A 26,529-nucleotide genomic window follows, 5' to 3' on the forward strand; every position below is an offset into this window, starting at 1 on the left:
ATCAGGAGGAGGGTGTGCTTAAAGGGAAAGGCATTTGGTGCCCTGCCTGAGGTCTTGAGCCATCACAGGTAGCTATTTCCCAAATATTGGTAGTTATTTGCAATGCTGCTCTGGTAAACATTTAAAAGGAAGTGATTGTGCCAGGGAGGCAAATAATGTGGTTAATTCCCATCCCAGCATCCATTATTGTTGTTGTTGACCCTTATGATGCACAAGGCAATACCAGTATTCCCATCACCTGGTGGTTGTGCTGCTCACATAGAAGCCAGCCCTGGTGATGTTGTGCAAGAGTGCAGTTAGGCAACTACTTAATACAGTGTGCCTGTGCAGTAGAACTTGCATGTTTTCCTAGGGTTGTGCAGCCTTCAGGGATATATCCTTGAAAGTGAATAGTCCTTTAGGAGGGAGGGGAGAGCAGTAAAAATAGGCTCCAGGCTCTGTGAAAGAAGGAAGAACCGCAGCTAGATTCCAGACTCTTTGCAACATCTCAAGACTTCCTCCGCTGCCATAGCACTGTGGAGAATGTCAGCCACTGTTGTTATTGTTGCACTGCTTTATCAACAGAAAAGTTCTCAAAGTGGTTTACACAGGAAAAAGAATACTAGAAAAAAGATGGTTCCTTGGACCCCAAAGGCTAAAAATGACCCCAAAGGCTAAAAAGAATCCACAACAGCCACTGATCTGTTCCAAATGTTTTGGTTAGATTTTGTACTATGTTTCAATTTACATGCCAACTACTTATCTGAATCTTGTGATCCTGAGTCAGATTTTGTATTAAAATGAAGAACAGTCATGGTCAGCCAAATGCTAGGGAAATCCCCAGAGAAAAGACCAATTCCTCCAGCAGTTTCAAGGACAGCTCTTGGACTCACGAAACTTGTTAGCCATGTTTCATTCTGAAGCCATGATGTGCTGGAGCACAAATTTGGGTTGCAAAATATTGTTACTACAGTCATTAAAACAGTAGATTTAGAAACTGAGCTTCAGTAGTTATACAGATAGAGATAGAGATAGATCTATCTTTTTAACTGTTCTGACACAATCTGTTTAACGACTACACATCGCATATCAACAAACGTGTTTGAAAAGTATTGCAAAGTGTTGCTGCTGCTGTTATTGGTTGTGCAAGCCCCTGCCCTCACTGCTGCACACATGTAAACAGTGTTAGGGAGAGTTGCGTTGCAGGGCAGCCCTGCTGCAACATAAAGTTGCAGGGATATAGCTGTGCACAATAGGATGCCTGTTATTTCCAGTGCGTGTCCTGTTGTGCAATTTTACACAGCAACAGAGCTGCTCTGCAGCACAACTCTTGTGTGTACTTGTGTGAAGCAGCAGCGCAGGCAAGGCATCTATCGCCCACATTGCCTTGCACAGTATGTGAGCGGGAAAGAATATTAAATACCGCCTTTCAACAAACAAAAAAATCACAAAGCAGTTTGCAGAGTAAAAGGAGTGAGAAATAGAATGGGGGGGGGCCTTACAATCTAAAAGGGAAACACAAGGGAAACACCATCAAGAGACGCAGTGCTAGGTTGAATAGGGGCTGTTGCTCTCCCCCCACTAAATGAGAACCAGCTAGACTTGGAAAAGAATAGTGTCCAATTTGAATTTATTTTATTATTCTTCATCGGTGGGGGAGGGGGGGAATATGGGGGTTATTTTGAAGAATTATTCTCCAAATCCCCAAATTCTCACCTCTTAGATTTTTTTCACACAGGAATAATTTGAAGTTGCATATCTATTCATAGATGGCTCCTTGGGGGCATTTTAACAAAGAATTCAGAGCTCCAAAGTACTTAAAGAGCATACTTTGCGGGGGGGGGGGAAGACTTCTTTAAAAAAAAAAAAGCTTCATAAATAGCTGATAGTCTATTTAATGAACAAAATAACATTTTGGGAAGAGCAAAGAAAATTAGGAAGTCTGGACTTCCTAAGCCTGGAGGCCTAGACTCAGGTCTTTGTTAATTTGCAATTTCAAGTTGTTCCAGGCACCTACTTTTACCAAAACAAAAAATGCCTGCTTTTAGCAAAACAAAAGGGCTCCTTAGGAGTTTCTGTTTCGGTGCTGTGGAGACAGAGAGATATTATTAGAATGACCAAATCTCTCAACTTCTTTGAAGGATATGCTTTGGTAGTATATAAAGAAAGATTCATATATTATAAAGGCTAATCCAAAGCTCTCTACCTTAATTGGTTCCAATTAAGTCCATTAATTATCTTCCTTTTTTTCTAAGGAATTTGAAAATAAGCCTATTTGGGGCTTTTTTCTTATTTCAGAGAACACCATTTCTGGAAATGATACCATGAGAATTACTCAGTGGATATTGAAAGAATGTTTTAGAACTCAGCAGATAATTCTCAGAATTTCCCACCTCATGTTCTACCCCAGAGAATCTTCAAAGAATATTTTGTGGGCACATTTGTCCTATGTCTAGTACCAGCACTTTAAAATGCGCCTCTTTGGCTAGTTAGCAGAACTTAAACCAAAATCTCTTTCTGTATATGTTTGCTTTCTCTAGCTTAAAATTATTTTCTCTCTCTTGATTAATGGCAGTGTCCTTCACTTGGCAATTATTCATCTTCACATGGAACTGGTGAGGAACCTTTTAGAAGTGGTAGCAGATTTGCATGCTGATGATGTTCTCAATGTGAGGAATGACATTTATCAGGTATGGACGCAAAGGAGAGGAGGATCCTTCCATGGTAACTTTGCTCTTACTGATGACTGTCCCAATTATTAACCAACATCCTCACTAACTGTGTGGAGGCATTGTGTGGAAAGTGCTTCTACAGCATTTCATAATCTAGAGACCCACTGCATGGGCAGAAGAGGCAGTTTTCATCTCTCTTTTCTTCCCCCAGAAGCACTCTTTAACACCCGTAAACATGTCCCTGACAGCCATGCAGCATTCGGGGACATATTTCCATATGTTAACTTCTGGGGGAAGGACAGATTACAAAATGCCCCCCATGTGTGCAGTGGGATTCTGGATTACTTAATGCTGTAGAGGCACTTTGCACACAATGCCTCTGCATGGTTAGTGAAGATATTGGCCATTGTTTATTAAAATCCAATCAAATTGTGTGAAGTTATGTTATTTATACATTGGGGCACCCAGAGAAACTGAGAGGAAATACAGGTGAATGCATATATATGAGATTGGCTATTTATGATAATCTCTTGTTGTGCCTTTCAGTCTATAGTTCTTGAGTCAGCATTTTATTTTATTTAGTCATTTTTAATGACTTTCTGGTATTACTGTGGTTGTGGGCACACAAGAATGGGATTATTAATGTGGTCCATTTACATACTGAGAGGTTGAGATTTGAGCTACATCTGTGCCTTCTCTGTAGCATGAAACTCTGTTCTGATTGGATGGCATTGAAAAGAAGACATTGCCTGCCCATGGTGATGCTTCTCTTCAGGAATTGTATCAAGAGAGACCCAGGTGTATGTAATCCAGAGCAGAGGCGTAACTAGGGGAAACGGCGCCCGGGGCAAGCACTGAAATTGCCCCCCCCCCCCCGCTGTGCCACTCCCGCCCACCCCCAACATACTGTGCATACATAACACATGTTTGCCCACCATAAGCAGATTCCTACATCAGATGCCAACATGCAGTATATACTCCTATGTTGTGGAGGAGGAGAGCTGGTCTTGTGGTAGCAAGCATGACTGGTCCCCTTAGCTAAGCAGGGTCCACCCTGGTTTGCATTTGAATGGGAGACTAGAAGTGTGAGCACTGGAAGATATTCCCCTCAGGGGATGGAGCTGCTCTGGGAAGAGCATCAGGAGGTTCCAGGTTCCCTCCCTGGCAGCATCTCCAAGACAGGTTTTTCCTCACAACAGCCCTGTGGAGTTGGCTTGTATCTCAAACATCAGAATTATGATGCAATGATACTATATTATTATAAATAATGAAAGGGGCTTACATCTTCTGGCAATTAATTCAATTTGTTGATTATGTTTGAATGTAAATAAGAATGAAAACACTCTCTCTTTATTTCCACCCCAACCAAAGTTCTCTTTGAAAAAGCAAAAAAGTTGGATAAAGTGGAACAATAATCAATAACTTTGATTGAAAGCCGTACTGTTTTGCAAGAAGTTGGATAACTGGGGCTTACTGCTCTAGACTCTATAATGACCTATACATACATATTTATTTATAAATTGGGAATGTGATTGCAGAGGATCAGAACAAATATTCTATAATGAATAGGCTGCTTTCTTTCTTATTTTTAAAGTAGCAATTCATTTTCATCAGCAGAAAACAATCATACTATGAATACATTTTTGCTATTAATACTTATTCTTCAGTGCCTAAACAATCCCATTTGAAATTCTAGCTGGTTTTCTAGCTAATCTTTCAGTGGAAAGAAACTGATTTGCAGAAGAATGGTCAGTAAGTGGAATGCATTTCATCTGTTTGAAATAACTGTAAAACTCACAGCAGAGGAAGAAGAAGAGGTCCAAACATGCCAAATCCCAGAGACTGGAAGTCAAAGGTGGCCACTAAAAAGGATCACCAACACCAAAACATACCCAAGAAGGCAGGGAAGACTTGCTTGCTGGCGGGGAGTGTGGTGGAAGAGAAGAAACCCCTCCCAACTTCAGCTTCTGTTTGAGCGAAGGGGTGTGTGTGTGCGCGCGCGCCCGCTCCCTAAGCCAGGGGACACGCACCGGAAAAGCAAACTGGGGGAAAGGCGAGGCAGGCTCCTCCACCCTGGGGGAAAGTGCGCCCGCCACGGAGCCTTCCCAGGCAGCAAGCATTAAATCCTCAATAAAATCCGAGGCAAATAATATTCCTACTCCACCACAAAGCCTTTTCCACCATTGGGAAGGTCGAGAGTTAGATTAATTCTGCTGTGCTTCAGATCCCCTAATGAAAACAATAAAGGAAACCACTGCAAGACTAAACCTAGCGCAATAGATTTTCCAAATGTGCCCGCCCAGGTTGAGGGACTGATTTCTTCCACATTTCGCCTCCCCCAACCCAATCTGTTCCATCTGATTTGCAAGATAAACAATTGCAAAGGTATTCGTCTCCACACCGCCCCCGCCCCGCCACAGGCATCTCAGTCCTTAGCAGCATTTACTGAAGCCAAAGCGAAGGCTCCTCAGAAGCCTCCGCCAGTTACTTGCGGGAGCGCGCTTTGCGGGAGGGGGAAACACAACAACCCCACGCATTGCCCTCTTGTCCCCCACCCCAGAGCTGCCCTTGAGAAGCTCTAAAGTTTAACAAATTTACTGCGGCATTGCAAAAAAAAAAAAAATCTAATGAAAGAATGAACAAGCAAATCCTAGGAAACGATGGGAACAATCTCTACTCTACCACTGCTACAGGCAGATTGCGCGGGAAAGGCTGCACCCACGGCGCAATTTTATGCTCTTCTACGCAGGAAAAAGAAGTCTTAGTGACTCCCTGTCCCGAGTCCCGCTCAAGCGTGCCTAGGAGGACCGCAGCTTCACAGAGAGGGGAAGGCTTCCAAGGGGAGTCAAGAGCGCGCAGGAGTTGCTGCTCTCACGCGCATCGTCTGCTCACTCACCTGAGCTGGGCCGTACCAAGGAGAAGAGCACGCAGAGGAGCAAGGCTCGGCTAAAAGTCACGGCTGCTGCCAGAAAGTACCGTGTGTTTACCGCCATCCCGCCTAGTGATAGGAAAGCAGCAGAGAGGAAGTCCGGCGCACTGCTGCACTAACGCCTTAGTTCAGGTTACTAAAAGCGGTTGGCGTCTCAAAGACACCAGGTGCCTTGCTAGTAAGCGGGAGCAAAGGGCGCGCAAGCTGCTGCGGAGGCTAGAGGAGGCGGAGGCAAGCCGAAGAGAAGTAGTGGTAGTCCCATTAGCACGGCGCCTGCTTGTCTAGAGAAAAAGAGATTCCTTGCTGCTGCTCAGGAAACGAAGCAGAGTGACTAGCAAGTTGCGCCTGCGCCGAGGGGGGGGAGGGGCGCTGCCGCTGACCCGGACTCAAAAAATTTTACCCCCCAAATTTTTTTTTGCAAAAACAAAAAAAAAAAAAAAAATGGGGAAAGGAAGGGGATTGGTGGGGGCACTTTTTGGCACCCCTTACTAAGTGGCGCCTGGGGCACGTGCCCCCCCTGCCCCCCCTATCGTTACGCCCATGATCCAGAGCCATAAAGAGATCAGGCTCCAAGACCACTTCCAGTATTATTCTGAAAGCAACTAATATTTATGTTTGAAAGAACTGGAGACCTTAAACAAGAGCTTCTTCCATTACTGCCTTCTGGGATGTGCATTTCCATCTTAATAGGAATGCAAATCACATGGGAGAATAGGCTTCACTTTTATCTACAACCTAGTAAAGGTAGCACTTGCAGGTGGCAGAAGTCTGGAAGCTTGTCAGAAGGAATATATGCACTTTGCTAGGAAGAAGTAGAAGCACATGTAAGACATCCTATGTTTCCTTTTTTATTTCTTATTACAAATATGTATGTGCTGATTTTTAAAAAAAAATTCAGTGGTTTACATAGAAAAAGAAATTTGATGGTTTGCTGACCCCAAAGGGGTTACCATTTTAAAAGAAACATAAGAAACAACCACTGAAGGGATGCTGTGCTGAGGTGTCATATGAACAGTTGCTCTTTCTTGTTAAATACTGTATAAGAGATTTAACCACTTTAAATTATGCTTCTTTGCTCAGCTAGCAAGGTTTATCTTAAGCACACTCATTTCGCAAGCATCTCATGCTCATTAGTTTGAAATCCAAACTTCTATCATTTGTATTGTACATTTACCTATCAATTATTACAGTATTTATTTTTTAACATGTATTTATATGAGGTTTACAATCACATTCTGCTAGTTATTTCTTCCCCTTTTCCCTTTTGTTAAACAGACCCCTTTACACTTGGCTGTTATCACAAAGCAGACAGGAGTGGTGAAAGACTTGTTGAGAGCTGGGGCAGATGTGAGCCTTTTGGATCGCCACGGCAATTCAGTCTTGCATCTGGCGGCCCAACAGGGAGATGAGAAAGTGTTAAATGTGCTGCTTAACCACAAAGAGACATCTGTGATGAAAGACCTTCCTAATGGGGAAGGTAAGCAAAAACTAGAAATTCTGCAGAATGTTTCTCTAATTCTGTACTGTTTTGTAGCTTATGCAGAACATACGGGGTTGTGGTATCCTTTCGATCATGGGTTATTAGTCATTTCCATACCATGTAGATTCCTCCTGAGTCAGTCTCAGAATAGTCCTTGTCCCGATGTTTTGGCATATGAGATTTGCCTCCAGATTAATGAGTTGTCATGTTATACAGTACCATCAATGCACAGTGGCTGGCATTCCCTGCTGTGCTCCGACAATGGAAGAAGTCCATTGCTGGGAGGCAAAGAGGCTGGAAACTAGCAGTGGGTCGTCCTTCTTCCTCAGCCTAGCATGGGCAGAGGAGGGGACACAAATTCTGTTGCACTCTCCTCCCCACAGGAGGACTATTCACTTGCAGGAATGTGTCCTTGAGGGTAATGTAGCCCTCAAGAGCACATTCCTGCAAATGAATAGCCCTTTAGGAGGGAGTAGAAAGCAGTGAAATCACATCCCCTCCCTTTCTACCCACTTGGGTTGTGGAAGAAGGACAACATGCTGCTACTTTCCAAGTTCTTTGCATACCCACAGGGTTTTTTCCATTGTCAGAGCACTGCAGGGAATGTCGGACAGGCTGCTTTACAGAGTCTTGTGCATAAATAAAAACAAACAGTAACAAATAAAACAACAACAATTTGACTCTTTGAGTGAAACTAGCTGTGATGTTGAATGAAACCTGGCCCTGACAGGTTTCGGTTTTCTTTGGCAAATAGCAGGGAATTATGGGGGAATTTAACCCTGACCCACTTGTTCAGGTCGTGATCTGGATCCTTCTGTTCCAAATGCTATCTGCTATTTGTCAAAGGGAAAAACTCTCATTGGTGCCAACTGAAGATTTTTTCCTTGACAAATAGCAGCTGCAGAAGCGCAATCAGGTCTTGTACATAAATTAAATGCACAGGCAGGGTTAAACTCCCCCATAACTCCCTGCTGCTATTTGCCAAAGAAAATCTAAACATGTCAAGGCCAGTGACTCATTCAACGTCACATCTAGTTTCATTCAAAGAATTGTCGTTTTGTTGGTTGCTGTTTGTATTTATGCACAAGACTATGATGGGTTAAATCCCCACTAACTCTGTTCTGCAGCATGAATGTGCATGGGGGTGCAATCTGGCTCTTGTTTACCAAGAAAATTAAAGCACACCAGGGCCAGTGATGCATTTAACCTCTTGTGTAGTATTGCCTCAAGGGGAATTACTGAGGCTGCTCACACAACTGAAAACAAGTGTCCTACACAGGTTTGGGAGCTGTGTACACTCCCAATATTTGGTTGTGTGGAAGCAAACAACTAGGTAGGAGGAGGGAGAAGTGATTGTGTGGAAGGCAGGAGCTGGGTAGGACAGCTTTGCCTCCTCCCTTGGTCCAGTTCTGCTCCTCCTCCTCCTCTGCTGTACTGCCTATCTATTTTCAAAACTGATCTGACCCTTCTCTTAGCCTGAAACCTCATCCTTACAGTACTGTGTTTGCTCTTTTTTGTATTGCAGGTTTGAATGTCATTCACCTGGCTGTGATGGCAAACAGTGTGTCTTGCCTCCGACAGCTCATTGCTGCTGGGGCTGATGTCAATGCTCAGGAACAAAAATCTGGGAGAACTGCCTTGCACTTGGCTGTTGAACAAGGGAATATTTCCTTGGCAGGTTGCCTTTTGCTTGAGGTGAGCTTCATGGGGGCAAAAACTTGTTCTCTAGTTCAGTTCCTTTCTTGAAAGGAGAAGCTGTGCTTTTCACTGTAATCCTCCCACCTAGGTCAAATTTGGCAACATACAACCCACAGCCACGCCCAACAGTAAAGTCACTGAGATGTTTTCCGCCATCCAAAATTTCCAAGTATTTGTTGACTGCTTTTAATTTTCAGCACTGTGAAAACAAGATCATATTTCAAACTGCTTTGCAAAGGGCCTGTTTCGGTGTTAAAGTATAAACAACACAGACCTTTTGTTTAAACAATAACATCCCTTTCACCTGACCTGTCTTTAGGGCCCAGGAGTGTAGATTTCGCCCACGGTTAGTAAAATGCCTGCCTTTGATCTAGGATTATCAAATGGCCTTTGGCTGAGAAGCTGTGATGCCAATTAACACAGCCAGCAGAACTGCCAAGCAGCTAAACCTTTCAAGTATTATGGTGCAAAGCTGAGGGCCAGATGATCTGTTATACTGGAGCTAGTTCCTATGAATACTTGAGGATAGGGCCGTAGGAATAGTGTTCGTTCTAAGCTGTGCGCACATGCGCACGCTCACACGGTTTTGGATGTCCACTCAGATTTTAGATCCCGCTCAGATTTGATTAGGAAGGTCCCACTCAGATTATATGTGCGCGCACACTGCCTTGATACTGCCGCCCAGACCAAAACTCATTCCGCACACAATGAAAATAGTTAGAGAGAACACTGCATAGGAAGCTGCCTTATTCCAAGCCAGGTCATTGGTCCATCTAACTCAGTATTGTCTGCACTGACTGGAAGCAGCTTCACCAAGGCTTCAGGCAGGAGGTTTTCCCAGCCCTACAGGGAGGCGCCAAAAATTGAACCTGGGACCTTCTACATGCAAAGCAGATGCTCTACCACTGAGCTACAGTACTGCAACCCTACTTGGAGAAGTCGGCTCTGACCTCAGTCACTCATGTGTTGGTAACAGCCAGATTGGACTACTGTAATTCGCTCTCCATGGGGCTGCCCTTGAAGACTGTTCAGAAACTTCAGGTGGTCCAGAATGTTGTTGTAAGTATGCTTGTGGGCACAAATCGCTTCATGAGTATCTCACCCATCCTGCAGCAGCTTCACTGGTTACCTGTCTGCTTCTGGTTTAGATTCAAGGTGTTGGTCTTGACCTTTAAAGCTCTAAACAGCTTGGGGCCAGGGTACCTGTCAGACTTCATTTGCCCATATGAACCTGCCAGGGCCCTCTGCTCATCATCTCAGGTCCTGCTCATGGCCCTGCCACTAAAGAGATCCAGTTGGTGGGGACTAGAGACAGGGCCTTTCCAGTTGTGGCCCCTCAGCTTTGGAATGCCCTCCCTGAAGAGCTTCGCCATGCCCCCTCCCTCAGTGTTTTAAAAACAACTAAAAATGCATCTTTTAAAATAGGCTTTTTAATGCTCCATCTTTGGTTATTTCTGGTAGGTTCTTTAGTTTTTATAATTCTCAATTTTTAGCTTTTAAAGTAACTTTCAATTTGAAATTTAATGCTGTTTGTGGTTTTTACCCTGACTTTTAACGTTAACTTAATTGGGTTAATTGTGTTACTTTTATTGCATATTGTATCTATTTTATTGTTGTAAGCCGCCCTGAGCAGTAGTTACTAGAGGAGCCAGGGTATAAATATTTTAAATAAATAATACTGCCCCATCCCCACTACTACTGGAACTTCTAATGTAATTTTCTTCTTTGAATAGCAACCATTTTGGATCAAGGCCTTGGCAAAGGGGAGGTCCAACCCTTCCCCCCAACACACACACCAGTTCCCAGGAAGCCTGGCGGGGAGGGGGCCCACTAGCTGAGCAACTTGGGGTCCCAGGGAACTGGAACTTTTCTCCTCCCCTTGTGATATTATACCTATGACCTTGCCCCCACCCCACCACCGCTGCACCATTTTTACAAGAAGAAAATTACATTGTGAGGATTTAATCCCAGAACTTCAATATAACATGTAGCTCAGTCCCAAGTTTTAGTTTCTGATGTGTTGTCTCCTTTTTTACTTAATGTTTACTGAAATTCAGCTAAACTTAGCATGATGCAAGTGGCTGAACCAGGCCTTTTTCCCCCCTCCAAAAAAATTAGGGCGATGCATTTGTTGACAGCACTACATATGATGGAACCACTCCACTTCACATAGCAGCTGGAAGGGGCTCTTCAAAACTGACAACTCTTCTCAAAGCAGCAGGTAAGGAAGTGGTCAGCACATGACTGGCTAAGGAAACATGAGTTTCTCATGAACAAAAAAAAATTCACCTTTAACAACCACAAAAAATATTTATATACCACTTTTCAACAAAAGTTTCCAAAATGGTTTATGTAGAGAAATAATAAATAAATAAGATGGTTCCCTGTCCCCAAAGGGCTCACAATCTAAAAAGAAACATAAGACAGACACCAGCAACAGTAACTGGAAGTACTGTGCGGGGGGTGGATGGGGCCAGTTACTCTCCCCTTGCTAAATAAAGAGAATCACCACGTTAAAAAGGTGCCTCTCTGCCCAGTTAGCAGGGGACAGGGAGCCATTAAATAGTCCAGTCGTCATTGTTCCCAAGCTTCTGACATAAAATTCTGATGAACTACAAATATATCTAAACGCCTACATCGGCAGAAATGGAGCATCAGTTCACTTAACCATGGAGGCTTCTTCTGGTTGCTGGAGTCAAGGACATCTCGCTATGTTAATTAGCTGAAAAAAGAAGCCTCTAGAGAGCCTGAAGGAGATGACTCTGCCCAGTTCTTACAAGCCAAGTTAGCAAATAAAGACTGCCATATGTTCCAAACGATTAGAACAAGCAACACAGAATATATGTGAATAAAATTAGAATAAAAACGTAAGTTGCGTAAGCAACCAATATTGAACATCCCCTGCAAGTTGAGGTATGATCTAGGTTCCGTACTTGCACTAATCGAAGTCAACTAAGGGAATGATCTCCCAGGTGTAAGCCAAGAAGCTCTGAGCCGGGTGGGCCGAGATGTCCTTGACTCCAGCAACCAGAAGAAGCCTTCACAGTAAGTGAACCAATGCTATGTTCTCGGTTGCTGTAGTCAAGGACATCTTGATGGGACATACCAAAGCCTGTACGTTGCAAGGGAGGGATACACTCTTGACTACTCCTGGCGAAGCACCCCCTGCAGCACCCGTCTACCAAAAGTCGCCTGAGCAGAGGCATAAATGTCCATCTTATAATGCCATGTGAAAGTGGACGGATTCTTCCAGGTTGCAGCCGTGCAGATTTCCTGGACTGGTGCATTGGTTGAAAATGCAGCTGATGTAGCCGCCGCCCTTGTAGAATGAGCCGTTACATTTTAGGGATTCTGTGTTTCATATGCCAGAGCAATATATGCTCTAATCCATCTGGCAATAGTTGGAGAAGTTACCGCCTCGCCCATAGTTCCTGGTAGAAATGACACAGAGAGTCAGTATTACAGAAGGACGTTGATCTGTTGATATACATTTTAAGGCACTGTCGAACATCCAATTTGTGCCACAATTTCTCTTGAGGATGTGTCGGATGTGGACAGAAAGATGAAAGAAAAACATCTTGTGACTGATGGAATTGTGATATCACCTTAGCACAGACAAAAGAGTCCGGTATCAGACAAACTGAGTCCATTGTAAATATGCAGTAGGCCTTGTGTATAGATAAGGCTCTCAGTTCCGACACACGTCTAGCTGAAGTAATAGCAATTAGGAATGTCAGCTTAAGAGACAATAATCTTAATGGAATTGGTTTTATGGGCTTGAAGTGCCCTCAAAACAATAATCCTAATGGAATTGGTTTTATGGGCTTGAATGGTGCCTATTGAAGCGCCCTCAAAATGGTTTTCAGGCTCCAAGATGGAAAATTGTGTGACGTAGGTGGAGATAACAATGTTGCTCCTCTCAGGAAAAGTCTAAGGAGGGGATGCGAAAGATTCAACCTTGTAGATATGCCAGAAACAAGGCCCACCAGTGACACTGCCTGCCTTTTCAACATGTTAGGTTTCAAACCCAAACTTATCAAGGCCCTCCTGCAGAAATTGCAAAAGGTGGTGAATGGTAGCTTGACCTCTGGGGACGTTGTGATGTGCTGACCATTGTAAAAATGCTCTCCAGGTACATTGGTACACTCTATTCGTGGAGGCTCTACGGGAAGTGAGAATTGTGTTGGAGACATTATCAGAGACACCTTGACTCCTTAGGATCCGCCGCTCAGTCTCCATCCGGCTAGCTGTAACCAGCCCGGGTTGGAATGTCTCACTGGTCCCTACAGCAGTGGGTCTGGAATAAGTGGAAGGAACCACGACTCTGATGTGTTGAGATGCAGTAGCTCTGCGAACCAAGTTCTCCTTAGCCAGAAGGGAGCCACTAGTATGACCTCTGCCTGTAGGATTCTGATGCACCTCAGCACGCACGTTAGTAGCCGGGTCAGGGGGGAGGCATATAGCACCCCTGTTGGCCAGGGGGCCGACAGTGCATCTGTGTCTTCTGCTGCCCTCCATGGGAACCTGGACAGGAACCTTGGTATTTTTGTGTTCTGCGGTGTTGCGAACAGGTTGATTACTGGTATTTCCCACGTGCAAGATAACTGGTTGAAGACGTCTGTGTTTAGAGACCATTCTCCTGGCAACAGGTCGTCTCTGCTGAGCCAATTGGCCAGATAATTCAGATCTCCCTTCACGTGATGTGCCGAGAGGGAGGTCAGGTGTAGTTCCTCCCGTGTCATCAGAAGGGTTGCTTCCTTGTGATCTTGATCTCATTCACCTCTGTCATCGTCATCATCATCAATTTTATTACAGCCATTGGCCAGCAAAATTCACCTCTGCCTGTTTACATGGGCATTTGCTGCTGTATTGTCGGTCTTGATCAGAACGTCTTGTCCTTGCAATGTGCCCCCCAGCCTCTATTGCTGGCATTGGTTGTCACAATAATTTTTGGAGGATCCAGGAATCTCTTCCCTCCCAGCAGGTTCTGTGGTGAAAGCCACCACAGAAGTGAGTGGCATACAGGAGTAAGCAGGGTAAGGAGCAGACGTTTCTTGGTGGCAATGGCTGTCTGATATGGGAGGAGGAACCACTGAAGTTTCCTGAGGTGGAATCCTGCCCGGGGAATTGCCTCCAGTGTTGCCACCATCAGGCCCAAGAGTCTTGCTAAGGTTAAGAGATGTACCGCCAGGGCTGCATGCTCCATATTGACCTCTGTGGACAGTGTCCAGAACCTGTCCTATGGTAGAAAAAGCCAATCATGTTCCGTGTCTATAACAACTCCCAGATGTTGAATCTGTTTGGCCTGGCCTTCCAGGGTTTTTAATTTGTTATAAATGGTTTTTAACTGCTGTAAATGTTTGAGCTGGTTCTCCAGGGTTTTTAACTGTCTATATGGGAGCCAGCGTGGTGTAGTGGTTAGAGTGCTGGACTAGGACCGGGGAGACCCAAGTTCAAATCCCCATTCAGCCATGAAACTAGCTGGGTGACTCTGGGCCAGTCACTTCTCTCTCAGCCTAACCTACTTCACAGGGTTGTTGTGAGGAGAAACTTAAGTATGTAGTACACCGCTCTGGGCTCCTTGGAGGAAGAGCGGGATATAAATGTAATAATAAATAATAAATAATAAATATATGTTTTAACTGTTAATTGGTTTTATGCTGTTTTCATAGTTTTGATTTTAATTGTTTTGTTTTTATTTTGATGTAAACTGCCCTGAGCCATTTTTGGAAGGGTGGTATATAAACCAGACAAATAATAAATAAATAAATAATATTGCTAATCTGCACCTTCCTTTCAGACTCCTTGTATTTAGCTTTCCTTTATCTCAGGATCTCTTCCCAGTCCTCTGCCATCATGTGTGAGGTTTTAATTGCAGCCAAATTGACAACTTTCCTTTGCCTCATAGAAGCTGGACTGCACACAGCTTTCCCTGACCAATTGAACATTCCAAGCCTTCATAGGAGCTTTGCAACCATAAGCATAGTGCAATACAGATTAATTATACACAATGGGAATAGAGTTAGAAATGTTTATCACCATATGGCACTTGAGCTCCCCCTACTGGTTGACTCTGGTTCTAGCATTTGAAAAAGATTTTGTGTGTGTGTGTAATAAAATCTTAACATGGTTTTTTAATATAGCATGACATCTTTTAACAAATGGAATTCTTTTTTTAATAGATAAAGTGATAAAGCGGTGTGTGGGGGTCCTAAACAGAAAGTTGCTCTTTTTGGTGGGAATGAACCAGCTAGGGTAGACTTGGGATTCTGTCTCTAAGTTCATATGTGTCTGAGTAGAAGTCACTTCTCTTTAGATCCAGCATAATATATTAACAGGTACATAGGGAGCTGCCATATACCATTTGGTCCATTTCACTCAGTGTATATCCTACATTGACTGGAAGTGGCTCTTCAAAGCTGCTGTGCAGGTAGAAGCAAAACTGGTTTCAGGTAGGGGTCTTTCCCAGCCCTATCTGGAGATTGTCTTTCTGCATACAGAGTATGTGATCTTCCACTAAACGATGGCACCTCTTCATCTTGCTTGCTTGGGTAAAAATATTTACAGACTATTATAATGGGCCCTTGACTCAAGCTATGCCCCAAGCTTGAAAAGAGAGAGTATAGGTTGAGTATCCCTAATCTGGACATCCGGAATGCTCCAAAATCCAGAAACCACCATGGCATGCGCCTGCAGCACCAACTCAACATTATTTTCACATGAAATCTGAATTTCATCTCCACCTAAATTGCCATGTTTGAGTCTAACATGATCAGCAACATTGTGTTGAAAATTTCCTTGCAATTCGTTTTCATTACATTTACAGCTACCTTTAGTTATCATAAATGCAATGCTTATTTGTTTTTATACTTTAAATAAAACCTAAAAAAAATAAAATACAGTGTACAGTAACTCTTCGTGTTTAGACTTGGATCCCATGCCCAAGATTACTCATTCCAGCATGCAAATATTCCGAAATCCGGAACACTTCTGGTCCCAAGCAGTTCGGATGAGGGATATTCAGCCTGTACTCACAGCCCAATCCACCAGCATGTGGTCTTGTGGAGCTCCCATTCGTTTCAACTTCCCAGAAGAATTATTTCGTGGATTGTGCCCTGGCAGAGAGATCTACATAACACAAAGCCACACCAGTAACTCCTGGGTTCCTTTGGGACTTTCTTACTTGATTGAAGATTAGACTATAAGAGTAAACTGCAGTAGAAGAGCCAGTTCATACAAACAGTGGCCGCAACATGCAGTGAGGACAGGGCTGTGCCAAAAGTGTGCCTACCCTGATATTGCTGGAGGAGGTCTTAATGCTTAGTTGAGGCACCCCTTAATTGCATTAGGGGACATTTATCTAACTTGCCCCTCTACACACCCTTCAAAACCCTAAACAGAGTTTGAAGAACATGTACAGGGGCGTTTCAGATGAAGCCCCCCTCATGTGATTAAAGGATGTCTCGACAGTGTGGCCAGTGATCATCCAAATTGCCCCCATCTGCTTAGCACATTTCATCAACCTGTTTTTTTTAACCCTCAAGGTGCAGATCCCCACATTGAGAACTTTGAGCCATTGTTTGAACTAGAAGATGTGAAAGATGACGATGGTGAAGATGAAGGCATCATACCTGGAACAACACCTTTGGATATGGCAACCAGCTGGGAGGCAAGTGGTCATGGACCCCATATCCCAAAAGGCAGTAAATATTTTGTTTAGGGACAATTTTCACACATGGACTAGGTTCTTCTTTTTCCTTCCATGAATGGGATTGCATGGAGGATAAAAAATGAAGCTAGTTCTCATGTGAGCTAGTCTGTAGTGTAAAAGAAAAATACGGCCAATGTGGAAACTACAAAAGGATCCAGAATGCCTTGTTTGCCAAGTCAAATACATTTGTTTGTAATTTGTTGAAACTGAAGGTCTGTGGGCTTTTGTTAAAATTTGATTTTTGCTGTGAAAATGAAATTCACAGCTGTTCTACTACTTTTGTATACCACTTCTCAACAGAAAAATTCTCAAAGTAGGTGGCCTAGAAAAAGAAGAATAATAATAATATGCCCTCTTGTCCCCCAAAGGCAGGGGCGTAACGATAGGGGGGGCAGGGGGGGCACGTGCCCTGGGCGCCACTCTGGCAGATCACGTGGGAGGGCGCCAAAAAGTGCCCCCGCCCGCCGATCCCCTTTCCCAAAAAAATTTTTTTTAAAAATGCAGCAACAGTCGAGTCTGCAAAGAGCAGTCCGCTCCGCACAGTCCGTGGTGGCGCCCCCTCTCCCGGACCCCTGGTCCCGGCGCCACCCCCCCATTGCTCAGCTCCGGCGCCCAGCGCGGGCCCCCTAAAGTTTGCAGTGTGCCAGTGCCTGCCTGCTCAGTGCTTGCTGCTTCAGCGTCGGCAAGTTCCGGACCTCTTCGTCTACTCTTGTCTTCTTCGTCAGTCACATGATCAGCAGCACTAGTCCGCTCACTCCCCGTCCCGCCGCCGCGCGCATGTGTGTCCTCCTCCCAGCTCACCAGCAGGTGGCATGGACTTCGCGTGCGTCGGCAGGGGAGTCGGACTCAGAGCGTTTGTGTTGCCTGGGGGCTGTGAGGCTGGTGGGAACAGGAGGCAGCGGCGGCGAGCCGCCCCACAAGGGAGCTCGGCAGCGGCGGGCCCTGGCAGAGAGGGAGCAGCTAAAAATGGCAGGGAGCCCGGCGGGCAGCAAAAGTGAGAAAAGTAAGGCAGTCGGCAGTGGTATGGGGGGGGAGGGGGAGGAGGCGGCGGCAAAAGCAGCCCCACGAGGGAGCTCGGCGGCGACGACAGGCTCTGGCAGTCGAAAATGGCAGGGAGCCTGGTGGGGAGCAAAGTGCTGCCAGGGGACGGGGACTGCCTTTTGGTATGAGAAGCACATTGATTTAAAGCACAGCAGAGTGCGGGTGGGAGGAGAACCTTTTTCCGCACAAGCTGCAGTTGGAGGGTGTAATGTATGCACCTCTCCATCCCACCCCTGCAACAGCAAGAGCGAACCAGCTTTAAAGGGCAGCTGGGCGGGAGAAGTTCCTGGAGAAGGCTGATTCCATTGCTAAAGATATTGCTTTCGCTTTCTTCTCTGCACAGGAATCTCGCCGTCCACGATCCTTCCCCTAAAGCCCCTGCCATCCCCCACCCTTTTGTATGGTTCTCCTAGAGCTGTGTGTCCCTCAAAAACAACCCTACCCTTTCTTTCCCTGCCACCTCCTTTCCCAGGGCTGGGTTTTTTGTTTAATTCAAGTGCTTGGATTCCGCGAGTCACGGCAGCTCTCCCTCCCTACTCAGATAGCTACAGGAGATATGTGGGTGGGAAGGAGGCTGAATTGTGCCTATATTGGGGGCAGGAAGGAAAATCTGCAGCGAAAATCAAACCCTGAGCAATCAAGGGATAGCGCCATTTCCTCCCCCAAGAATCGTGCTGCTTGTCTTCCCTTTTATATGCCTCCCACCTCCTCCTCTTCTTTACCAGCAACTAAAGAGTGCTGGCCCCCTCTCCAAGTAGCTCATCAAAAATGGGGGGGGGGAGAGATTGTCCATCGCTGCCTCCCTTGGATAAAACCTTATCCAGATTGCAAAGTATTGTTAAGCAGCACCGGGAGGGAGTAGTAAGAACATAACAGACAGCTTTTTGCAAAGGGGTCTCACCTTCAGACTCTACCCCGTTTATTTATCCTATAATAAAGATAACTTAATTGCCAGAGAGCTGGTCCTTCTTTGAGCAAACTTTAAAAGTTTTTAAAAACACACAAGAGAGTGAGAGCAAAATAAATAAAAGCAGTGTACCTTTAAGAGGAAAAAGAAAGCCGGAAGTAGCTCGAACGCGGCAAGAGAAGTCTCTCACACAGTTTAGTGGATCGATGATCGAAGGGAGCTTGGAAGGAGATTATTATGGTATTGTGTTTTGGGACAAGGTCACGTATATGCTCATTTGGTATCTAGTGCTGTTGTTTTTCAAGGAACTACCAAATTTAAGGGGAGCTCCTTTACTCTCCTCTAGATAGAACTACTGGTGCGTTGGCAACTTCATTAGCTTTACATTGCCATGCCTGTGGAAATTGTCCAAAGATAAACAGGCTGCAATCCTAAACACACTTACTAGAGAGTAAGGCTCAGTGGGACTTACTTCTGAGTAAACATGCTTAGGATTGCACTGTGAATGATTTGTGCATTTCCTCCTTTTGTGGGTAGTGGTGTAAGTGCATAACTATTGTGTTGTGATGTTTTTGGTTCCTTCCTGTAGGATGCTTTACCATGTGTGTGTAAAGATCAAAAAAGTACAAAAGTGGATGTGTGTCAGTGCCAGCAGGTACAAAATGAAGCATTTGCTAAAATCATTTAATGGGATGGTGAGGATGTGTGTTAGCAATTGCTAACTTAAATGTCACACTCCTCGGTAATGCCACAACTTCACAATGAATGTTCACTTGCAATCCTTTCCCTGCTTCTAATCATTCTTCCTATATTAAGCATGTTAGTGTAATTTAGATTAAAAGAGGCTGTGCCTCCTGCCAAAAGATTGTCATTTGGATACTTCTTTTGCACAGAAGGTGCTAATGCACCTCATCATAATCACATTCATTTGCAGTGCACCAAGTATTTTTAATTAATATAAATCCGCCTTCCTGTCAGGCTTGCACAAGAGGCTAAACATATTCTTAATATTATTTGTCAAATGGCCCTTTTAATGTGATGGCTGCTGGGGTCCAATATGATCTGCACACATTGGAATCAAACATCCACTGTTGTGTGCCAAAATTGCTAATAGGTTCAGATTTCTCAAAGTACAGAATTTCTGAGAACCTTTTAATTTATACATTCAGAGTTTTGTTCCCCACCCCCTTTCTCCATGTGAAAATAACTCCAAAGGAGAACCCACAGTCAAGAGCCAATTACTCTAGTGTCATCATTGCATCATAATTCTGATGTTTGAGATACAGGCCAACTTCACAGGGTTGTTGCTTGTGAGGAAGAACCTAAGTATGTAGTGCACCACTCTGGGCAATATGGAGGGAGAGTGGGGCGCGGCGGGGGGTGTGTGTGTGCAATTTCAGTGCTTGCCCCGGGCGCCGTTTTCCCTAGTTACGCCTCTGCCCAAAGGGCTCACAGTCTAAAAAGAAACACAAGGCAGACACCCGCAACAGTCACCAAAGGGATATTGTGTGGTGTGTGTGTGTGTGTGTGTGTGTGAGCACACGTTTGCATATGGGTTGGATCCATAATTTTTAGGAATCTTTGTGTCATAGAGAACATGAGAGCTTAGAAAGTTGCCTTATATGGAGTCAGGCCCATTTACCCTGACTTGGTTTCAGGCAGACGTCTTTCCCAGCCTTACTTGGAGATGCCAAGGACTGAACCTTGGACTTTCTACATACAAAAAGCAGATGCTCTACCACTGAGCCGCGACTCCATCCTCAAGTATGGCTGAATGAAGGGAGGTAATAGTGTCATCATAATGGAAGTTAGTTTAGGGGGATTTGATAGACAGAGGGTACAGTCCATCCCCTTGTAGGTGCAGGTGTGCAAACAGGAGGGGTCTTAGGAGGCACCTTCTCTCCCTGGCTGCCCCTTAGATGTGCACCACAGCATTCCAGCTAATACTGCTGGCTCGTGTATGCCTTGCTGCATATACTCACCCGGATGTCCCTCTCCTCCAGAGGTCCCTACAATTCATTATTCATTCCCAGAGCTCTCCTTGGAGGCCAGGGCCTTGGTGGAGGAGCGGGATGCCTAGATGAGTATGAATCTCATCCCGGCCTCTGGTTATATGTGATAGCTGGAGCCTTGTGAATCATACCCTAAAGAGAGGAAAGGGGGCTACACTGGGCCCTGTGCTAATCCTCTCTGGCCAGTGCGCATGGATCAGGATTTCAAAGAATGGCAGAATACGCACACAGCCCTGCCGATGCCTCCCTAGCCTGATCTTCCTTGCCCTGTACATTTGTCCCATCCTTGCTAAAATACTTTGAATTCTACAGAAATGTAAGTAGAGCAACAGACTGCATAAAATAACCAGCATCTCTTGTTAAAGTTTCTCAGCAAGCTTGGAGACCTCTGTTTTCATTTCTTATCACTGCACATGAAATGAGGAGGGAAAACAGAGTGTACTCGGAAGATCAATTCTGGTTCTCTCCTATATTTTTAAAAATTTGTGCACTCTTTAAATAAGGAGGTACATAATGGGCACCACCCCATCTAGTTTTCAATGACTAAGCACCACAGAAATTAATATAAATTAGTCATCACATAATTTCAATTGGATGCTGTCCAGTACGTTTAAAATAAGTTTTTTTACAGATTATTACAGAATCTGTAAGAAAAATGCAGTATAACTACTAGCAGTGTTTATATAACTGTTAGCTTGAAATGAACCCTAAAAGCATAAGATCATGATTTCTCATGATGTGCAGACAGGTAGCTCACTCTGCGCTTTCCCAACAGGTATATGATATCCTGAATGGGAAACCCACTGAATTGGAGGTGGCTTCTGATGTCCTATTGACACGAGGTAAGGGCAAAAAAACCTGACTGTGATCTTGTCTTTTTCTCTAACATTTTACTTGGCTAAGGCTTGCTATTACTCCTCAGGTACTTTACTAGAGAGCATTTGCTAAAGACACCTTGATTGAGCACTTTGGTTGAAGGTACCTGCCTTAGGCAGGCAGGTTGGTCTAGAACAGGGATTCCCAACCGGTGTTTGTTTAATGTGGCTGGGGATGATGGGAGTTGTAGTTCCACAACTTCTGGAATACCTCTGGTTGGGAACCCCTGAACTACAAATTAACTTTTGCTGTGTACCAATGCCGAGCCTGTTTGTGTCACACCTGCACTTTATGTGACACAAAAAGCACCTTTATAGGGCTGAAACATTTAATAGATTCATCAGTTTGATTTTTTTAAACTTTTAACTCACTAAACACGTGCCCCCATGATTAGGCAGATTTTTTTGGTAAAATGTTGGCTGACATGATGTACAGCCTAATGGTCTGCCCTGGGGCTGCTGCAGAAAACAGTTCCTAATGCTGTTTTGGAGCAGCGAGTGTGAAAGCTTAATTTCTGGAAGTTTCCCCCTTTGCAATAAGCGGGGGGGGGGCCTCTGAAAGTGCAGCTTCCTCAAGCACTCCTTCAGAATAGTGTTGGGACTGCCTTTGAGGTCTGCATCAGCCCCGGGAAAGACCATTATGGAGATAGGAGGAGGCTGCACATCATGTCAGCCGTTTTTAATACACGCATTTATAAAAACTACAGATGGCATCTTAAAAGGGCATTTCCCCTTTTCTCTCACATAGGAGGATAAACCACTTCAGTGATTGTAATAATAATAATAGTAATAATAATAATAATAATGATACGCATGTGCATAATTTAAGAACAAAGGCGGTATGTTCCTTGCTTTGGAACAGTATTTGAAAATGTATGCAATAAATAATGTGCTGAAACTCATATGATCAACTAAGATTTGTTTAATGATGACACAGCCATAATTAATAGTGCGTATAAATATTGCTATTAATTTTAAGTATTTCTGTAGCACCTTTCCCTGAGCATCTTTTCAACCGTCCCGTGAAGGTGTTTAGGCTTGGAGAATAATTTTTCCATGAGCTGAATGGATGAGAAGTGATATGAACCCTGTAGGGTTCATATTCTGCATTCAGGCCTGAGCTATAGTCCTACGCTGGCCCTCACAACAGAGACAGCTGCTTAGCAGCAACTCGTTACTCACATGTATAGGCTAGGCAGTAGATGAACTTCACTAGAGCTGTGAACAGAAGGTGGATTTTTTAAACAAAATGTTCACCTTATGAAGCTATAGTCCTTTGGAAGATTTACTTTTGCATTTTTCTCCTTTAAAAGGAATCATTTATTATGATCAACATAATATGACCTCACTTTAAGCACAGTGGTCAGTGGAATTTAATTGCTATTTTCAGTTGAACAGAAATAGACCAACATGACATGCCTTTTGAAGAAAAAACCCTCTCATATCTGGCATCCAAATCTATACAAAGGGTTTGGGGAGCACTGAACTGCATGCTCACTTACGGCTGCTAGTTGTGGTAAACAGTCTGCTTTTCATGCTATTTTACTTAATTGTTCAGGATGTGTTCTGGGCTGGTAAGATGGATTGTACGACTTCATACTGCTGGTAAAGATACCATTTTTTAAAATGTATAGATACAATTCGTGTGTGTGTGTGTGTGTGTGTGTGTGTGTGTGTGTGTGTGTGTGTGTAATGAAAAATAAATATTATATATATAGTGGGCAACCAAGCTAATAAGAAATTGACTGAGCTACAACCTTCCCCCCCGTGCTAGTTGTATACTAAAATGTGTGACCCCATTCCCCCCTACAGTCTGAAGTGGTACAATCTGTTCTATCGCCCTCAGAATTCTGCTGCCTCACTCTGTAATGTTTAGACAATGCCCAGGTGTTTGCTTCCACTTGCGATGTGAGGGAAAGAGAATATTGCCAATGGCAAGTAAATTCACAGTAGTAACATCCATAATTATGGCTATTGAATGGTTTGTGGTTTTGTCTTTTTTGTTTGTTTCACTTTCCCCAGGAAATATGAAAGACCTGAACGAGGATGTCAGGTTACAGCTGTACAAGTTACTTGAGGTGCCTGATCTGAATAAAAATTGGTCCAGATTGGCACAAAAGCTGGGTCTAGGAATACTCAACAATGCCTTCCGGTTGAGTCCATCTCCACCAAAAACTCTTCTGGATAATTATGAGGTAACCCTACAAACATTCTCACTGGATCAGGCCAATGACTAATCTAGCCATCTCTGTGCTAGAAAATATGTCAGGGCTGCCATGACATGAGGCATGCTGGAGCACCAGGCCGCAAAGTACTTCAGTCCAACAATTTCAGCCATCACATGGGTTCTGACGGAGCCTCTGCCCGCACTCCTTTAGGCGTGCTGAGCTGGTCCCTCCACTGATGAATGGGAGGGCTGCATGTTCAGAAGTTCTGTGCACACAGGGTGTGTACTTGGTTTGATTGTGATTGGATTTATGGATTTAGATGGGTGTGATTAGATTCGTGCAATCAAGAATTTTGGTCAGGAGAGGAGAGCTGGTCTTGTGGTAGCAGGCATGACTTGTCACCTTAGCTAAGCAGGGTCTGCCCTGGCTGCATATGATTGGGAGACTAGAAGTGTGAGCACTGTAAGATATTCCCCTCAGGGGATGGAGCCACTCTGGGAAGAGCAGAAGGTTCCAAGTTCCCTCCCTGGCTTCTCCAAGATAGGACTGAGAGAAATTCCTGTCTGCAACCTTGGAGAAGCCGCTGCCAGTCTGTAAAGACAATACTGAGCTAGATAGACCAGTGGTCTGACTCAGTATATGGCAGCTTCCTATGTCCTTGTCAGTTATTTCCAGCAGTCTGTTATTAAGTGTACTCCCCTTGGAAGTTCTGTACTTAAGAGGATAATCCTATGCATTTTAGGATTTAATACTGTCATTTATTTTCAGAGGCTGACATTCTGTGCAGAAGCCATGCATCCAAGCAGGATGTGGAATTGCTGCTTCTGGGCCAATCACCAGCCCATCTGTGTGAAGGACACTGTGCATCATCACTGCTGCAACCTACTCCCATTGTTCCCAGTAGCAGTAGGTTGTAGCAGCGATGACACAGTGTCATTTGCTTGGAGCCTCCCCCACCTTCGCTAGGAGCACTAATGGGCTGGTTAGTGCCACAGGAACAGTGATTCCACATCCCTCTTAGATGAGTGACTTGCTATGCAGAAATATCAGCCAGAGAACTTGTATGGTGAAAGATCCTCTATATTCTGTAATCTCTGAATGTGTTACCATACGCTTCACACAGTTAACAAGAAACAACCATAGATGTCTCTCATTTGGAAATGAAACAGTGCATCTCACATCCAAACATTGTTATATCTTTTACTTCACCATGTGAATGCTTATCAGAATGAACAGGGAACTATTGGGTGATACAATTTCTGTAATGGTGAGACCTCCATTTTAAAAACATTTAAACACACACACACACACACACACAGAGAGAGAGAGAGAGAGAGCTAGTTAATAAGTGTTGGTATTCCTGGTTTCCATGAGAAGTAATTCCAGTGACCTGTGACGTGCCAGCAAATCCCATTATCAGTGGGGGTTCCGTTCTCCGCTGGAACCTCAGATAACACGGCATTAAGTCAATGGGATTGAGGGGGTCATGTTCCCAGAGGATTCAAAATGGCAGGGGGGACCAGTGAAAATTGGCAGAAATAATGCAAAGTGCCCTACCATGCTTTGTGGGTCTGCATCTATCCTGCAGTGCCCCCACAAATGTCAAAATTGCCATTTTTCTGTGATCTTTTGCACTGAATTTTTTTTAAACAAAAGATCCACAAAATTGCTCCTCTCCTCAAACTGGTGGCTGGGAATTACCTCAAAAGTCATTTCCGGCCACCCCGAACCCATGGATACGTGAAACTAACCCTTTGTGAACATCCCCCCTTCCCCCGCATATGCTGAGGTTGGGTGTCACCCAGCCACAGATATACAAAGCTGTGGGTGTCAGATCCGCAAATGGCGAGGTTTGCCTGTACCTGCCACCATCCATGCTGGAGAACAAACCTCTGCACAAAAAGCTGATAATAGTCTATTAGTGGTGTGCACGGAACCGGTGACTGCCGATTCAAAGGTGGGGGGATACCTTTAAAGGACTGGTGAAGGTGCTCTTATTCTCCTTCCACCGCATTTCCTTCGCTGACGTGGTCATTAAAATCAGTCCCACGGGGCGGCAGTGTACCTCCTTGCTGCCCCAGTATGTCACGGACCAGAAGTGGCCACTGTGTGTGCACACATGCAGCAGACACTTCCGGCCACTTCTGGTCTACGACATTCTGGGGCGGCAAAGAGGTATGCTGCTGCCCCACAGGACCGATTTTAATGACATCACCAGTGGGGGGGTAAGAGCATCCTCTCCAGTCCTTAAAAAGTATCCCCACCCCCCACCTTCGAACTGGTGGAGCAAGACATTCAAACTGGTTTGGAGGTCCATAAAAGGGCCTTCAAACCGGTTCCATGCACATCCCTAGTCTTTATTGGGAAGCAAGCCTACCTCAATGACATTCCCTTTGTTTGTCCTACCATACAGGTTTCTGGTGGTACAATAAGAGAGCTGCTTGATGCCTTGAGAGAAATGGATTATCCAGAGGCTGCTGAAATAATTCAAAAGGCATTATCCATCTCATCAAGCCAGTCCAACCAAGAGAAGGTGAAAGATGACAGATCTCCATCATGTGAACCACCTTCCTCCCCTGTGAAAACACAACTAGGTAACTAACATTTGCTGATCCATGCATTTGCAGTACCATTTTGCCAGTAGGTTTGTTTCTTCGATGTGGTCTCTGTCTTTTACACCAATGGGCTATGTGCCTGCGCAGAGATCTCATCGGAATCTAAGAAGCTCAATTCTCCTGATTTAGGTGGGAACCCCACCCCTATATGTGGCTGCCCCACTCCATATCCCCTCAGTCTTTGTCGTCCGCACTTCAGTAGACGTCGTGGAATCTTCGGTTCGGCAACAAGTAGGACTGTGATTTGGATCCTCTTTTTTCTCCTGTTTTCCCTGTTTCACGCCTGTTGTGTTTCTTTCTATGCACAGTAGCGACTTTTTCTTGGTGTTTATTTTCATGGTGTCTCTCCCCCCCACCCCCGCCATCTTCGTTGGCTCCGATCCTGGCCGGGACGGGGCTTTGTGGCCGGCTGGCCAAAAGTTTCTACGCCAGGCACAAACAA

General features: G+C 44.6%; 1 protein-coding gene across 3 annotated transcripts in view; it reads left to right on the plus strand.

Moving 5' to 3' along the window:
- NFKB1 (nuclear factor kappa B subunit 1) overlaps positions 1-26,529 on the plus strand; it is a 127,341-nt gene that overhangs the window by 92,930 nt on the left and 7,882 nt on the right. For all 3 annotated transcript variants that reach the window (XM_053252999.1, XM_053253000.1, XM_053253001.1), the window contains 8 exons: positions 2,555-2,669; positions 6,856-7,057; positions 8,586-8,755; positions 10,877-10,979; positions 16,303-16,427; positions 21,205-21,271; positions 23,327-23,499; positions 25,886-26,066. In XM_053252999.1, coding sequence (XP_053108974.1) covers positions 2,555-2,669; positions 6,856-7,057; positions 8,586-8,755; positions 10,877-10,979; positions 16,303-16,427; positions 21,205-21,271; positions 23,327-23,499; positions 25,886-26,066 — 1,136 coding nt within the window. The remainder of the gene's footprint in view (positions 1-2,554; positions 2,670-6,855; positions 7,058-8,585; positions 8,756-10,876; positions 10,980-16,302; positions 16,428-21,204; positions 21,272-23,326; positions 23,500-25,885; positions 26,067-26,529) is intronic.

This window comes from Hemicordylus capensis, chromosome 5 (assembly GCF_027244095.1).
Source record: "Hemicordylus capensis ecotype Gifberg chromosome 5, rHemCap1.1.pri, whole genome shotgun sequence".
Taxonomy (NCBI): domain Eukaryota; kingdom Metazoa; phylum Chordata; class Lepidosauria; order Squamata; family Cordylidae; genus Hemicordylus; species Hemicordylus capensis.